Source organism: Camarhynchus parvulus, chromosome Z, assembly GCF_901933205.1.
Source record: "Camarhynchus parvulus chromosome Z, STF_HiC, whole genome shotgun sequence".
NCBI lineage: Eukaryota > Metazoa > Chordata > Aves > Passeriformes > Thraupidae > Camarhynchus > Camarhynchus parvulus.
In genome coordinates, this window is record NC_044601.1 from 59,340,711 (window position 1) to 59,357,196 (window position 16,486).

Consider the following 16,486-nt stretch of genomic DNA (forward strand, 5'->3'; position numbering starts at 1 on the left):
CATGAAGCAAGAAGATGCAATTCTGCCTGGCAAGCCTGTGGGCTGAGATAATCAGGATAACCACCTCTGTTCCTGGCAGTGAAAAGTGAGTGTCACTGAGACAACGTGGTCGTGTTTATCCTTGGGGGCAAGCACTGAGCCCACAGGAGCTGAGGTTTCTGCTCCTGTGCCATACTTGGCTGGTGGAGAATGAGAAAAAGGGAAGACCAGCTCTTGGCTGCCTCCAGTCAGCTGGAGCACTGTCCCAGCCCCCTCGTGTCTGTGGGGGGCTAGCATTGTCCCTGGGGGGAGTGCTGCAGGCCCACATCCCTCTCTGTGTGTTGCTGAGTAGGAAATTACCATGGCAAGTGGCAGGGTACCAGCCAACACTGGTACTCTTTGTGCTGGTGACACAGGCAAACAGCCCCCAGCTGCAAAGGGCTCACCCCTCTCACTCCTCTCCAGCCAGGGTCTCTCCTGTGGCATTGTCCTGCTGTCTCCCAGAGAAGGAAGCAGCATATGGAACAGAGAATCCCTTCTCACCATCATCAGGAGCTCTCTTACCATCACTCAGCAGCCATCACCTTGCAGGGCTGGGCATCATTCCTAGGACTAATGATGCCTTCTTCAGTAACGCTGTTGCAGCCTGGTACTGGTGAAGACTTGCTCACAGACCAAGGAGCTACTTGCTTTTGGAGAGGTTGGGTGTGCTTGTGGATGCATGTACAGAACTGCATCCTGCAGTTATGGCTTTCCAGAGAATACCAGTGGGTGGTTCAAAAAGTAAAATAAGGATGTTATTATTATACACATATAATTTGATTCTTTCAGTCTGAAATAAGCCCCCGGTAAATTTATATTTACTTGGCAGTGAAAACATAAAACTTGGTTTGGCAATTACATTTAGGAAAACATTAGGAACTCAAGGGAGAAAATACTACTTGGCCGAGCATGTTTAACTAATGCTGAGAAATGGGGCTCTATGAATCTGAATTCAACCCAGTTTTTTAAAGCTACTTACCCGGTCTCCTTCCACTGCTGGCCAACTGACAGAAATTCAATATTTTTCTTCTAGTGAATGAAAAGCATAGTCAGGAACAGCCATTGGGTCAGGTTCATATGCAAAAGCTCCTCTTGTGCTTTTGTTTCCTAATTGCTTTTGGAAGGGTTTTTCGGACTGGGCTGACGCAGTTGTGTGTGTGAATTTCCTGGCAAATAAGAAAGGTGACTGTGTCCAAAAGACATTTAAGAGTGTGAATTCACAGCCTTTCCATGTCTAATCAAGGAGCGTAAACCATTAGCCACATGTTCCCCATTTCCATCACATTTTTTCACACTTAAACAAAAACATGCCAAAGGAAAGGTGCTACATTTTTTAATGCCCCCAAATAGGAACCACAGGAGTCCATTAAATGCTGTGGTCATTTCCAGCATACAAATCAATTTTCCTTGTGGTGGTGAAGTGGTGAATAATGCCTGGTTTGTTTAAAGGAGCATGACTGATTTTGGATGAAGGATCCTGTCACTTTGGCATTTTTAGTTTTATTTATTGCATGCAAGCGTATAAAACCTGGTACTGGTCTCAGTGCCAGGCTCACTAGTGGAAAAGCTGAAAGGACCACATAACGTCTGGTGCAGCAAAGAAGATCTCCTTCTGCAAGGCATTTTCTGGACTCCTGAAAAATTATTTTGATTAACATGGCAGAGAAGGATTTCATCAGTTGGCATCTACTGGCTTTATTTTTTCTTCCATTTTGCCTGTGTCAAGATGAATACATGGAGGTGAGCAGAAGATCTTATAAACCAGTGGCCAAAATATTGCAAAGTCACCACCAGACTGGTCACAAAGGTTCCAGAAGCAGGGAAATATTGAAACAGCGGCATCAACTTATAGAGTGGACTGTTGTTAATAGCACATCTACAGACCATAATGTCCTGAGACCAGAGGTAGATGATGTAGAACTGACTACCTCAGATAGAGTCCAGGTACTCTGAATTAATCTTCTAAAGATATCTTTAAAGCTAATGAGATTTTTTTTTTTTGCTAACATTACTAGTGATATATTTATGGAATAGTTTTTATTAAAGCTGTGTATTGGTCTGTATCCTGCTGGGCTGCTTTACAGGATCTTTTAATGAGCTGGTAGAATCAGCAGTGGTTGGGGACATTGGTTTCAACACAGGCAGCAGCGCTTTTTTCTGTTGAAACTGTGAACTTGCGAAATCATATATGCTGAAATACAGTCTCTTAATTATCCCAAGGTATTAATTATTTAATATATTAAATATATTCAATATTTCTAATTCATTTAGATGTGAAGGAAAATTATAGCATTGCTAGAGGTATTTGGAGAGATTCAATTAGCAGAGAATAATTTTACTTTAAAATTATGTATAAAAAGTATATTTCTTGAGCTTGAGACAAAAATAATGAAATTCTAAATGTTAAAAAAAATTATTCTAAGGAGTAGCTTGAAAAAAAACCAGATACTAATGTAATGAGTAGATTTAATTATATAAATCAACTGAGAATTTAAGAAGAAAAAAAGCTTGGAATGAAATTCTAAATCATCTGCAGTATCTGCATTTCAAACTGAGAATCTTTTTATGCCTTTCATGGCACTTTGCATACTACAGTCATTAGTTTATAACACAAGGAAAATGGCATAACTTGATTATACACAAAATATTGCAGTCCAATTCTGAAAGACAAAATCTGAAGGGCAGAAGATGAAGCTTTTTCTAGGACTAGGCAAAACAAAATTCCACTCAAATGAAGGGTTTTTTTTGATCAATGTGTTTTATTAACAGCAAGAACATGAGTGGTTTTTCCTACAGCTGATACAAATATTTGAGTCCTGTATAGTTCACCTTTTAGCCTCTGGGGTTTTAAAATTTCTTCAGATCAAAATATGATATTTTGAATTGCCAAAATCAATGACATGCAGATAAGTGTTGAATAATAACCTATATTATGATAAGCACAGAAGAGGTCTGATTTTAATCCTGTCCTGGGCTTGAAGAACTGAAACACATCCAAGTAAGGGAATATGTTTAATACACTGTATTCCCGGTATTAAAACTTCACAGTGCCTTGCATTTTGTATTTCTTGGTCAGGAGTTAAATGTTCCTCCAGTGCACTCAGCAGAACAGATATTTAACTGTAGGCTTGTTAAACTGTGCTTGCAGAATGTAAGCAGTGTAAACCATAAGCTGTACAGTTCAAAGAGCCAGCCAGTGTGTGCAGACCTCTTTACTGCAGGGAGAATTCTGCAGCTGTGTGCTGCGGACCTTGTACAGAAGATTCCCCTTTAACACCACACAATTTTAGATAACACAGGATTTAATGCAAAACCACAGCTTTTTAGGGCTCAAACTTTCCCCCACAGAAAGTGTGTTCAGGCTGCATGTGTCTCTTGTCAGAGTGTTTAATGCAACTTGTCTGGAGCTGCCTGCTGGGGAACAGGTTGTGACAATAAAAACAAGCCCAGTGATCCAAGTACAGCTGATGGCAGTCATTTACCTGCCAGCCCATCTCCAAGAAGCAATCTTTTCTGGGGAAATGATGCAATTTTTGGCTCACTGAAATGAAATGGAGCACTAGCAGATGCACGACAGGGATAATCAATCACACAATGGTTATGCAATATGTGTTTTCCACTTCCAGACTCCTGGAATTTCTAGGCAGAGGAAAGGTGGCACTGAAATGGCACTGAAATGCTTTAATTCATGTCAAATCTCTCTTTTTCCCTTGAGTTATATGGAAACTATTCGATTCCTATTTCCTACTTTCTTGTTTGTTTTAGATGGAATAACTCTACCAAGATGAAGAGAATTTAGGCTGGGGAATTTCACATTCTTGCTGAAGTGTTTCAAAGGTCTCATTCCCTGCTGTGGAAAAGACATGATATTATTTGTTCTTACTATCTATTGTATGTTACTACTATTTGTTGTCTTTGCTGCACTGAGTGCAAGGCCAGTTTCCACACTGCTGTTAACTCATGTAAAATATAATGTGCATTTTTCAAGAACGAGAACTCTTAGTGACTAAGCAGAGTCATGTCAGACCATTTTTCCATTTCAGGTTGCTCTTTGAAAATCTTTAACCATCACTAGCCAAGCAGTGTTTTACCCTGATTTTTGGCAACTTTTGTTTGTTTCTTTGCTTGGAGAAGGGGCATGGAGGGCCTAAGTGCCCACAGAGACAGATATTTTGCATTCAGAACAGAAGCCAAGAATGGTGGAGGTGCATCACTCATCTTCTGCATTGTCTTAGACAATAAAACAGAAATTCATAAAATTAATCAGGAAGTGAAAAAGGGTCAAAGGCTGGGTCTTCAATTATGACTTGTTCACAGCTTTAATTTAAGGGAATTTCATAGACCATCTGTTGCCTAGATTATTCTCCTATATACTAAATCATGGGAATTTCAGCAGATAGCCTCAGAAATAGTTCCAGTTTTCTATCAGTGTTAGGATTTCAATGTGGCAGATGCATTTCACAACCTCCTAAATTATATTCATGTTCTGGCAGCAAAGCCAAAGATTCACTGACAAAATTTATGGACAAATGGCTGCAAAGGATGCCTTTGGCAAGTAGATTGCAGCTAATCTCTATGTCACATTTGAGTGTAATTTTACTTTAGGAAGATGTTTTTCCTTTAAATGTACTGTTCATGAAATTATCTGATTTTAAAGATTAGAAGAAAATCCTAAATTTTCCTCATCCTTGGCAGCTAACCATGAATATTTTTTTCTCCTAGTGAAAGAGTAAAGGTAATAAATTAATTATTTATGACTTGCACAAACAGCTATTTTTAAATCAGTGGAACTGTTGCATACAACCAGACTGGCAGGACTTGCCTTATTTCACACCTAAGAACCTAATGAGCTTTTTTTAGGTAATGCCTAATAGCACTTGGTTATGACCATCGCTTGTATCTATTTTATTTTAAAATAGCTGTTTCTCTAATAAAGTTGTTCAAAATTTCAGTACATTGTCTGAAAAAGACAAATTGCATCTGCACAGATAGAGTCTTACATGCAGCTCCCTTTGCTGAATTCATGTTTTCCCTCAATTACAATCTGTTCTAAGTCTTCGGATTTTTTTTAGGCTGATAAAACTTATTTGCTCTTGGCAGGTGTGTATTTAGTTCACCTTCCCATTTAACAAGAATATGAAGCACTATCTAAAAACAGCTGGCGTTTTTAATCTCAATGCAAAAATCAGTCATTCTTTTAGGGGGTACAACATGCTTGCACAATTCCAGTGCTCTCGTACTTGGCTCTCTTTCAAGGACTGAAAATGGGCTGAAACCAGAGCTACTTCTTCTCTCATACCAGGAATATTATTAAAAGTGCATTTGGTGATTGTCAGTTATGTCCTGCCTAACAACTGGAAGAGACAAAACAGCCAGAAAAATACAAACAGGTTCTCCAGGAAGAGAGAGTTCAAGAGGCAGAACCTATTTTTCTCATTAAGTATAGACCTTGTCCAGAATTAATCTAAAAAGCATAGCCTTGACCAAACCCCATAAGTATGAAGCCCTTCTGCCCATTGGCAAGTCTTCACTTTTCCATAACTCTTTGATTATGAAGGATATTTCTTTAGCTGTCAAGTCAGTTTTTATTCCCATGGTAACTCCACCATCACTGGTTCCAGCTGGACAGGGCATGTGTCTGTGTCTTTGGAGGAGCTGCAGTATTTTGGTGTTGTCATGAAATGAATTTCCTACAAGTTTCTAAGCCTCCTGAAATGAATGAAGTCTGGGGGTTTGCTTGGTATTATCCAAAACACAGGCAGAATGTTTCAGATGACATCAGTGATGACCCTGAGGGCAGGAATACAGCACATCTGTGTGCTCATTTGACAGCTCCCATCCTGACAGAAGCTCATTTTCTGACACTAAACCAATAAGTCTGCATTGGGCAAGTAATTTGCCAATGACAAAGATTAGAAAAAAGAAAGGGAAGGAAAGGCAAATAGTAGAATGATTAAAGAAAAGTAGTAGTTGGATTGGTGTGACTATCCAACTCCAGATTTTAAGAACTGAAAGTTTGCATCTCAGGATATTAGGAAAGAATTCTAGGGAAAAGAAACAAAGATGGAACAAATGAGGAGGCAGAGAAATAAAATCAAACACTGAACCTTGGCTTTCTCTGACATACTGGAAAATCTATGATAACTAAGTTATGAAACTCAGTCAGAATTGAATGAGTCTCCATTAGTATAAACACAATAATATGGAAAAGAAAAACACTCAAACAGAGCCATTATTAAACTGATTACTACAGTAGCTGAGCTGTACATAATGAACCCATTACTTTATTTATGCTGCTCTATTAGTCAGCATATAGGTTTTCATGGGTTCACATTCAACACTACACATTATCAAAAGCCCCTAACACCTTGTGTTGTGGTAAGTTCAAATTTTTGTCTTGTGTTTTTTTAGGGTGTCCCAACTTTAGTAGCCTGTAAATAAATACACAGGTCTATGATCATGAAGAGGAATATGCTGCACAGATTTTTTTTAGTATCTTCTTTGGGTGGTCCCAACACAGTTTTATTTATGTTTAATGGAGGATAGTTCACTGCTGAAGGTCAAATCAAGTCCCTTGTGTCCTAACACTGGTTGTACATAGGCATGTTTGTCATCAAAGGTCAGCTGAAATGTGGGATCAGGATGTGAATCTAATTGAAATATTCATCTAAATTTCATTAGTTGGTATTAATTTATTTTTAAAACCTTCATTATTTAACAGGACAAGCTGGTTTTTTTAAATATTCATTATATATTTTTGAATGCTTCAAGAGCTATTCCTTTAAATCTTCCAAAAATAACGTCTTCAGGGATAACTTAACTATGTGAAAATTTCATGCCAGATAAGAACTGTTTTGAAAACTTACCAAGTATATAAACAGAAATATATAATGAAGACCCTGTAACCAACATGCGTAAGATTGATGTCCTCCATGAATGAGCCACTTAAAGCTTATTTTTGTGCACTTAGCCCCCCCAGCCTGGACCGCAGAATCCAGACTGCAGTTCCTGCTGCCGAGGTGACTTTGGAGTTCGACTCTACCAAGGGCCCCCAGGACCTCCTGGGCCCCCTGGGATGCCAGGTAAACATGAAGTTTAACTCACTTTTTTATCAGTGTAATTGTAGGCTATTCTATGAAATATCAGAGAATGGTCCAAACATCAGTATTTAGGGACAGATTCAGGAACAAGTTTTTCTATCATTTCAGAGGAGACAGATATTTTCAGTTATAGTCTAAGATATTTTCCATTGAAAACCTATTTGTTATTAAAATTCAGCTTTCACAAATTCATACTGAAAGTAATCTTATCACACCTCTAGGAAAAATTGGTGTCTCTTAAAACAGCATGAAGTTCCCAATACACTTGGAAGAACTTGTTCCCTGGAGCTGATTATTGTCATCACCTTTGTATATCCAGCTATGTTACTGTGTTCAAGGGCTTTTCTTCATCTAGCATACTGCTAGCCAATATTTTACAGAAACATAATGCTTCTGTTCTCCCACAGAAATTCCTTCACTTTCTTCTTTCATCTTGTCTTTCATAATAAAAAAAAATCCTCTTTTTTAACATAAAAATGTCCACAGAAGAACAGCATACACAAGAAAAGTATATACTTTGATCTGATAATTGATATGGAAATAGAAGAGTCTAGAAAAGGGAAAATGTTGGTTGCATGCTGGTGTCAGTTTGTTATATCATCTACCTTCAGAGATTTGGAAATCACCATTCCTGAAGCAGAGGTACAACATAAATTAGCAGGTCACTGAAAGACAGACTTGTCTCCTCTTCAAAAACTTACATCTTCTGTTAACACAATGAAAATGCAATTCAGTGATCCATTACTTACTAATAAATTGTTGGATTCTTAGAAGCAGGATATGATTTTATACTAGACCCACATTTTCAAGGCTGCAGCGGACACACTGGGGCATGGCCTAGTCCCAGCTTTGCCCTTCCTTCCTGTCTCAGTTCCACTTTCTGTCACTGCAGGATACCACAAATGTACGTCTGGCAGCAGCCTCCTGCACCCTGGGATTTCTGTCTCCTTCATTTGCTGGATTTCATGTTGTTGTGCCTGTAAGGGGAACAGCAGCAGTTGCTTTTCCCCTTGATTGAATCAAATGTTGCTTGCAGACTTCTGTTCTGAACTGGTAGAGCAGTTCTGGCTTCACATAAAGGATCTTGTTATTTTTAAGAGCTGCAGATTCCTCTATCCAAACAAAAATGTGCATAATTTCTTTCAGTTTTTGGCTTCCTTGTCTGGAGTTTGTTTTTTTTTTCTTAATAGAAAAGCTCTGAAGGATCACTTGATCATCAGATTTGATCTCAAATAAAACTATTCTCCTTCTAAATTTGTAACCAGAGAGAATAATCAAAGAACAAGCAGAGTGGCAAAGAACCTAATTTCAATTCAAGTTGAATTAGAACAATGATGACATTAATTAATCCCCTGAGCTGAAAGATCAGGCTTTTGCTGCAGGAGGGATAATAATTGCTCAGTGATTCTAGCCAACTTTAAAATCCTGTCAGCTGCATAGACATTTGCTTAGTAATTTAGTCAGTCAACACCAGGAAGTACGGAATACTGCAGATGCATGAGTATGTTTTGCAACGAGTCTTTTTACTCATTTACTCATAGTAAGCCATCTCAAAAAAGCTAAATTATAAAAATTCTGTCTCTCTTTAAATCTAGGATCATGCAATCAAACAACCCCCAGCCAGCACCCTGCAAATACACACTGTCCTCTTTTTAGCACAGATTTTAACAACTTTAATGCTACAGCCATTCATCATTTGTGTGGATGTGTTTTAAAGATAGCAAAATCTTATTCAAAATTATCTTTTCCTATCATGATTGACTTAATTTACCAGGAAATTGGTGTTTATACTAAAGGAAAAGCATAACTACTTCTGCAGGCTGCTGAGTATATGGCAATTAAAAGAGGCTTTTGCTTTCCTTGAGTCTTCTCTCTGCTGAGGTCTTCCTGCACATCTCCCCCACAAAGCAATGACTTGAGACACCACCAGTTTATACACCAACATGAGGGTTAACTCCCAAAATTTACGTCCTTCACCAAAACCTTTACCATCAACCTGACCACGCAGCAGTTTCTTATCCATTTCATCCCAGCCTGGGGTTTATGGCACTGAAGAGTACCTGTGTTGCAAGCTGGCGGAAGAGGACCCTGTCACACTTACCTGTTAAAATATGATAAATTATTTAAATAAAACAGAAAGCTTTGTATCCCTTCAGGAAATCATGGAAACAATGGAAATAATGGAGCAACTGGCCAGGAAGGAGCCAAAGGTGAGAAAGGAGACAAAGGAGATATTGGACCAAGAGGCGAGCGTGGCCATCATGGACCCAAAGGCGAGAAGGGTTACCCTGGGATTCCCCCAGAGCTACAGGTACAACATCTCTGGCTCGTATTGGCTGCAGCAAACCTCAGATTATGGTTTTCTTCACTGAAAAAACAGAACCTTATTACTGTAAGATACTTAAGAAGCAAATCCCCTTGTAAATTAATACTCTAACAGGCATATACAGCCCTTGTCCTTACTGAAAAAAGTGCTCTGCCAGATCTTTCTGGAAAAGAAAAGCTTTAGTCAGAATCCAGCTGAGAAATAGGCAGGAAGAAACATATATGCTTCCCTTTGAGGGCAGAAAGCCAGTATCTGGGTTATTAAAGGAGAATAGCAGGGACTATCATTTTCCTCCCAAGCTGTATCACATAAATAATTGCACTTCCCACAGCATATGGAAAGAGTAAAGGAGTCATGTTTCTCAGGGCAGCCGGGCTTTATGAGATTCTCAGAAGCACATGTATCCAGCTACTCAAAATTTTTGAGTGCAGTAAAAGTCCTTTAGTTTCAAAAGATATCCCTCAGTAGTTGTCTGTATATTTATATGTCTAGATATTTTAAATATGTTTGGGGCCATGTAGGTTCTGCCTATGAATGAATAATTCAAAAGCCAGATGAGCATTTAAATATGGGTTCAAGCCTGAGTTGTTGAGCTCAACTCTTGTATTGGCACAATCTCACAGCTTTTGGATTAAAGCTTCTTCAAATCCCAGGAATCTGGCAGATGGCAGAGAGTTTGTGTATGTATATGTAAATATATATGTATGTGTATATATATCTCTATACACACACACACACAGAGGTACATATATACATATTCATATATGTGCATATACACATAATATATGCATGTAGAAATAGATATATACTCATGGTATAGCTGAATATCTGATAAACATACCTTCAATTACATCCAACATATATTCTTCTACAGTTTTAAAATTAACTACCACTGTTTTTTTCCTTACATAAAGACAATGGTAATATTGTAATTAAAACTGAGTGATGAAAGAAGATGAACAAGGAAAGCTCATATTGTAATACCTATTTCCAATGGTTAAAATTCCATCACTTCTTTTATCAGATGTGTTTAAAAATGCTTACAGTATTTCTTACCACCATACTTAAGAATTTTAAAGTCAGTGGTGGTATAGGAGGAAACACTTTTGAATACAATACTGTTTTAAGTACAGGATTATTTTGAAAAACTTTCTGAATCCAAGTTGACCTGCTACTTCATAATGAGACCTAGTGAGAAAAGCTATATTTTTCTGCTGTTCTGTTCAGCCCACAAAAAGTAGCTCAGGGTCAAAGAGACTGTGAAATGGAATCTAGACAAAAAAGCAATAAATTCCATCAATCTGCCACTGCAGCTGCTCTCCTTTAACACACTATGAACTTTGATGTGATCCTGGCTGAGAAGCAAGATATTAACAATTGCCGTAATAGAAAATGCATCCATGCAGGGGTAAGGAAAATCAGCCCAAGCTTTCAGCTCACATCTGGAGCTCCTTAAATTTCTGAACAGATGGCTAACGATTTCCGTTGTTGGATCCAGACTTGCATTTGATTGTCTGTTTTCATTTTGTTCTGGTTTGGATCTGAAATCAAAAGGAGTTTGGGCTGGTTGGTTTTGTTTTTGTTTTTTTTTTTAAATACCAGCATAGCTGGAATCTCAAAAAAAAAGTCATTTTTGTGATGGGCAGTAACAGATGCAATTGAACACTTGTCATTTAAGAAGCTGAGACAGAAATAAAAAGCCAAGTCTATATGTAACCTTTTGGCAACAAAGTGCAGCAAATCTGATTCTACCCCATTTGCTCACATAATGGGGGCAGGGGAATGATAGACTTTGAGAAAAGGTCACTCCCTTCCCTAACCAGGCCAGCTGGCAGGGTCATTCCCCGGTATCTTCCTGAGGGTAATTTAAATTGTCTGGTGTGGGATGTTTTGCACTGCTTCCTGTGAGACACTTCTATGACAAGAAGTGAAACATGAAATTGAAGCACAGTTTTAATTTTCTTATTTTCCCCTCTTGGTCTCCACCACGCTCTGTTTTCAAAACTGAGGGCACCTGACAAGGTAGAAAAAGCATTGAATATTGAGTGTCAGCTGCAGCACTTCCAGAGGACCTCTAATAAAAGTACTTCATGTATCTCTAAGCAAGAAACACTAATCCTCATGGATTTTACTGAGCATTGTTCATTTTCACACAGGCAGTTGAAAGCAATATCCAGTTTAAATGCATTGGGGAATACATAAAACTATATAAAACCTTTTTGTCAGAAACACCATTTCAATAATATATTGCTGTTGCATCATTTCTAGCAAGACTTAAAAGTAAATAAAATCTGAAATTAAGGTTCTGAACTGCAAACACTTGACCATACACTTACTTTACAGCCATGAATAGTCCAATTGAATATGAGAACCCTAGTCTTCTTCCAGTTTCATTCAATGGGAGTTTTGTTAACTGGAGTTTATTGGCCTTGGAGCAAGCCCTAGAAGAACATCTCTGTCAGGAAAATAAACAGACTGCAAATACAGGAAAAAAAATCTGTACCTGGTTGCTCTACACATGTGTTCTTCGTGAACGACTGCCTGAATAAGAACTGGATTTTTGCAGGTCGCGTTTATGGCTTCGATGGCTACTCACTTCAGCAACCAGAACAGTGGGATCATCTTCAGTAGCGTTGAAACCAACGTTGGGAATTTTTTTGATGTCATGACTGGGAGATTTGGTGCTCCAGTGAACGGTGAGCATTTGAAAAAAAAAAAAAGCAATTATTGAAGCTGTAAAGAGACATGTGGTCAAAAAAGATGAGGTACTATTTAACTGCCTTTGCACTCAGTCTGCATAGCTCTTGCTACTGACTTTCCAGAAAATGAATTGAAAACTGAGCAAGCCAAGAGTAGTCTTGCCAGCCAGTGACACTAGTGCTGACACAAAGGCAGGAGGAAGAGGCATGGCCAGGGCTGGGGAGGGAGCAGGACTGTCTGCTTTGCTGTGGCACTTCAGCCCTTCAGCCACCGCGATGACAGAACCACAGTTTTAATGTTGTAGCAAGCAGCAGCAGCTTCACAGTTGCCTCCTCCACCTCCTGCCTCCTGCCAGTTTCTTCATCCTCATCTTCCCCCATGCCAATTCAGCTGCGAGCTGACCTACAACAGATGTGTGGCTGGAAATGAGGCATTACAGTTCTTCATGGTTATTTCTCAGCTGCATCAATCCCCCCTTTTATGCAGCTGTGATGCAGGAAGAAGAACACCTGCCATATGCAGAATTAAAATTAATCAGATTTTGGAATGGTATAAGCAGAAACAAAATATCTGCTGACAACTGGAAGGCAGTTTTGTCCACAGCTGTTATGGTTTCTAAGCAAGAAGCAAAAATGTGCAGCATGATTACTTCTTTCTATGAAGCAAACAAGTTGTTTTTTCTAACCTTTTCAGGGGTATATTTCTTTACTTTCAATATGATGAAACATGAAGATGTGGAGGAAGTGTATGTGTACTTGATGCATAATGGTAATACAGTGTTCAGCTTATACAGGTAAGTAAAGAGCCAGGCCATCTCAATGCAAAAACACTTCTATGGTTGTGACAGCTTTCTCACCTTTCAAGAAATGTAAAATTGTTCATTTTTTGGAAGAAATTCTCTAGGGTAAAATAACCAACAAGAAAACCTATTTCATTTTGCCATCCTCAGGATGCATATTTGGACCATACACACCACAGATGCTGGACCTAAAATACAGCCTTGATCATAATTTCCTCAAACTCAGGGGAAAGGAGTTAGCACTGCAAGTCAGGGTTGGAGTTCAGTGGTATCATGCTGTCATTCTGCTAAAATACATCTTCAGCCTCATTTTGCTTGTCAGAGAAAGGAATTAATGAAGTGTCCAGTGACTAGTTACAGTCTTGTTAACACAAGGGAAGAGAAATTTACTTTAAAGTTGGGAAGTGTTTAAGCTGCAGTAGTAAGGATGAGTAAGAAGTAAAGGTCTTCCATTTACTGGCCTTTTTATCATTAGCACACCACCAGAGGCAGCTTCATCCCCAATAGATCTTCTCTGCAAAAGGAAAAGGGCTTCATTTCTATTCCCCCTGAAGCACTGATGTCAGAAAAGGCAAGAGGCAGAAGAAAGGAGGCAAAGCCAGGAGGCTAGCTCACATCAAATGTACCCATATCCCAATGAAAGGCTCAGTAGGGAGCAGGCTGCCTGTGTCTGCTCACTGCATGTGCTGGGAGCACAGGAACTCAGCTCTTAAAATTAGTTGGGATGAATTCAAGGGGAAAAAAGCATCACAGGAAATCTGTAGTGCTGTGATCAATGAGCAGCATTTCATTTTAAGCAAAAAATTTGTTCCTGTGTCCTGGAAAAAAAATAAGTTACAATTCCAGAACTTCAGAAAGGAATTAAACAATGCATTTAGGTAAGGTGCAAAATTTGACTAGGAGATCAAATGCACAAAGTTGCCAAAATTTCCTTATAAAGCTGAAAAATGTTGGCAAGTCTTTCAAGAAAGTTTTGCTCAGGATAACAATGTACTTCTGGATTTTTTTGGTAAAGTTGTTTGTTTGGTCACTGATGAGAAACAAAAACCTGACTTGTTAAAATATTCATCCTTAGCTATGAATCCAAAGGGAAAGCAGATACTTCAGGAAACAGTGCAGTCCTAAAACTCGCCAAAGGAGATGAAGTTTGGCTGCGAATGGGAAATGGAGCCCTCCATGGGGACCATCAACGCTTCTCCACCTTTGCTGGGTTTCTTCTTTTTGAAACCAAGTAAAAAAAAAGGAGACAACCCAACAGATGTTTATGTGAAAAAGCATATTTTTTGGAACTTGTATATTTCACTGGACTGTGAAATAACTTCACAACATTGGAGGATCAAGAAGCCTTGTTTTGATGCAATGTGCTGCTACCTGTGTATCAGAGATGAGCTGAATACATCAGGTAGCTGACACAGATTCACAGAGTATCTATTGTCATCTGGGTTGCACCTATTTAATCATTAAATGTTCCTATTGCTCTCTTCCCCAAAAGTGAATGAAAAATAAAGGAAAATGAGTTTAAAGAATTTAAAGAGCAGTTTACATAAAGTCAATTTCATCTCTAAATATACTTTATATGTCAGGAATTGAACAACTGATTCAAAAGTTTTGGATCATTTATTCAGTTCTTCTTACATGTTCATTTAAATTTGCATCATGGAAACAGGCCTGAATGTATTATAAGCAGGCTCAGGTGAGACCAGATGTAAAGGAAGAAGTTTCTACTGGATTGGAATGAGCTCAAATTGAAGAAAAAATGTGAAAATATAGATGTCAAGGATTCAGGTTTATTGCATTCCCATCTCAAACCTCTGAAGATGTATCTGGTGTCATTTTTCACAGATTTTTAGCACATATTTATGCTTAGTCTCTCTTTCTTAGAAGAAGAATGTCAGTAGTTCTTGCCTTAGTAGCAGCTTGAAGCTAAGGTAATTTAGTTTGCAGTGTGAAGGGGATCAGGCAGGGGAACTGTAATGTTTTCCCCTAGCCTTAGAATTTTTAAAACCTGATGTAAGCCAATGCAGGGTGTCAAAGCAAAGGCATATACGCTAGAGAAATCAGGATACACCAACAGCACAGAGATAAACAAACTTTGTGGTGTGGAGCTCCTCCAGAAGGATGTACCTTACAATATTGCATATTTACTTAACAGTGAAGTTGTTGAAACAGTTTTTCTAGCAGCCTTCCAAGAATCAGTGTTTCAGGAAAAGCCATTGCAGCTAAGCCAGTTCAGTATTTAAACTGGTGAAAGCAAATGCTAGCTGGCTTAGGTGTTCTGGTCCCAATACACTGGGCCAGTCTTCAGCATTCATGTTACTGGCTTTTCAAAATTTGGGTACCTGAAATTCTGTCTTGCTATTTTCATCTGAATGAGCACCAAAATCAATACTGAAGTTTGAATGTATCTTGCTCTGGCTCTCCACACAAAAGTCAATGAAATATAAATTCCTTTTTACAGACATTACATTTTAATCAGATATTACCTGCCAATAATGTATAACAGGAAGGTGGGGTTAGGAAAATATTTATTTGAAATTCTTTTATACTGGATACAGGTATCAGTAGCACAACAATAGAGCAAATGAATTGAAATCTGCCCTATGAATTTGTACGTCCTTGTACACATTCCTAGCGTATGTAACCACATCTTATGAAGAAAAATGCATGTTGATACTTGATGATTATAACTTGTGATTTTTTTAGTTTTATGCATCAACCACTGAAAATATTAGCTTTAATGAACTGTTGTCTGATGTGTTTTAATCATTTCTTTATCAGCTTGGATCGGGTCTGTGCCACATAGGTTTTCAAAACCTGAGACCATGTTATTTTGTTAAGCTTACTTTGTAAAACATACATTTATTCAATAAAGATTAATGGTTCAAAGCTATACTGGTTTGCTGATATCTGTATTTACCAAGGACATTACCATTTGGAGACAATAGAGAGATGTTCTTTTTCCTAAGCATTCATTTCGCTACTGAATGGGAGAAAGTCAGCATCAAGGATTAAAATACATTTATTTTACACATATGTGTATATATATACACACATATATACATAAAATTTAAATCTGTAAGGTTTCCTTTGGGGACTTTTCTTTTGTGACATGGCCACTTTAAGCCATTTTGGCCAGAAGGAAGCACTTAAGCATTTTGGTCAGAAGGAAACTCTACGGCATACACTAATTGTAAGCTCCTTTTTATCTTATTATTTACTGTAATGGCCATAATATAAAAGAAAGTCATGTTTTGCCCTACTCATTTTGTATTGTTTTCATGAGTTTTGTGCAACTTGGCCTGCTAAGAGGGGAAGGTGACTAAGAATTATCACAAAAGCTTCTTTGACAAACAAAGAGTAGTTCCAATATTAAAGCTAAACAGTTTTTTACATCAAAGTTAAAATTCCTAGGTTTTGACCGAAATCTCAGCAGTCTTTTCTCTGCAATTTACTGCATGCAATCTCTGCTGATTAAGTGTCATAATACTTTACAAATAAATAGTTAACTTACGTATTAATTTCATTTAAAAGAAGAAGGAA

At 38.2% G+C, this 16,486-nt stretch overlaps 1 protein-coding gene across 2 annotated transcripts; it reads left to right on the top strand.

The window, feature by feature from the left end:
- Positions 1 to 1,478: 1,478 nt before the first annotated feature.
- On the top strand, positions 1,479 to 15,827 carry C1QTNF3 (C1q and TNF related 3). 2 transcript variants are annotated; one of them, XM_030969416.1, is made up of 6 exons: positions 1,479 to 1,965; positions 6,992 to 7,103; positions 9,278 to 9,432; positions 12,014 to 12,143; positions 12,841 to 12,940; positions 14,022 to 15,827. In XM_030969416.1, exons 1-6 carry the CDS (start codon positions 1,678 to 1,680, stop codon positions 14,179 to 14,181), a joined length of 945 nt encoding a protein of 314 aa, XP_030825276.1. In that variant the 5' UTR covers positions 1,479 to 1,677; the 3' UTR covers positions 14,182 to 15,827. The 2 variants fall into 2 exon arrangements, with proteins under 2 accessions (XP_030825276.1, XP_030825277.1); XM_030969417.1 differs by having other exon boundaries at positions 1,479 to 1,761.
- The last annotated feature ends 659 nt before the right edge of the window (positions 15,828 to 16,486 follow it).

Excerpts from the sequence above, each read along its gene's own strand:
- C1QTNF3 (XM_030969416.1), top strand. The coding sequence starts at position 1,678 with ATGGCAGAGAAGGATTTCATCAGTTGGCATCTACTGGCTTTATTTTTT. Across the intron at positions 9,433-12,013 it reads GGATTCCCCCAGAGCTACAG|GTCGCGTTTATGGCTTCGAT; the intron begins GTACAACATCTC and ends GGATTTTTGCAG. Across the intron at positions 12,941-14,021 it reads ACAGTGTTCAGCTTATACAG|CTATGAATCCAAAGGGAAAG; the intron begins GTAAGTAAAGAG and ends ATTCATCCTTAG.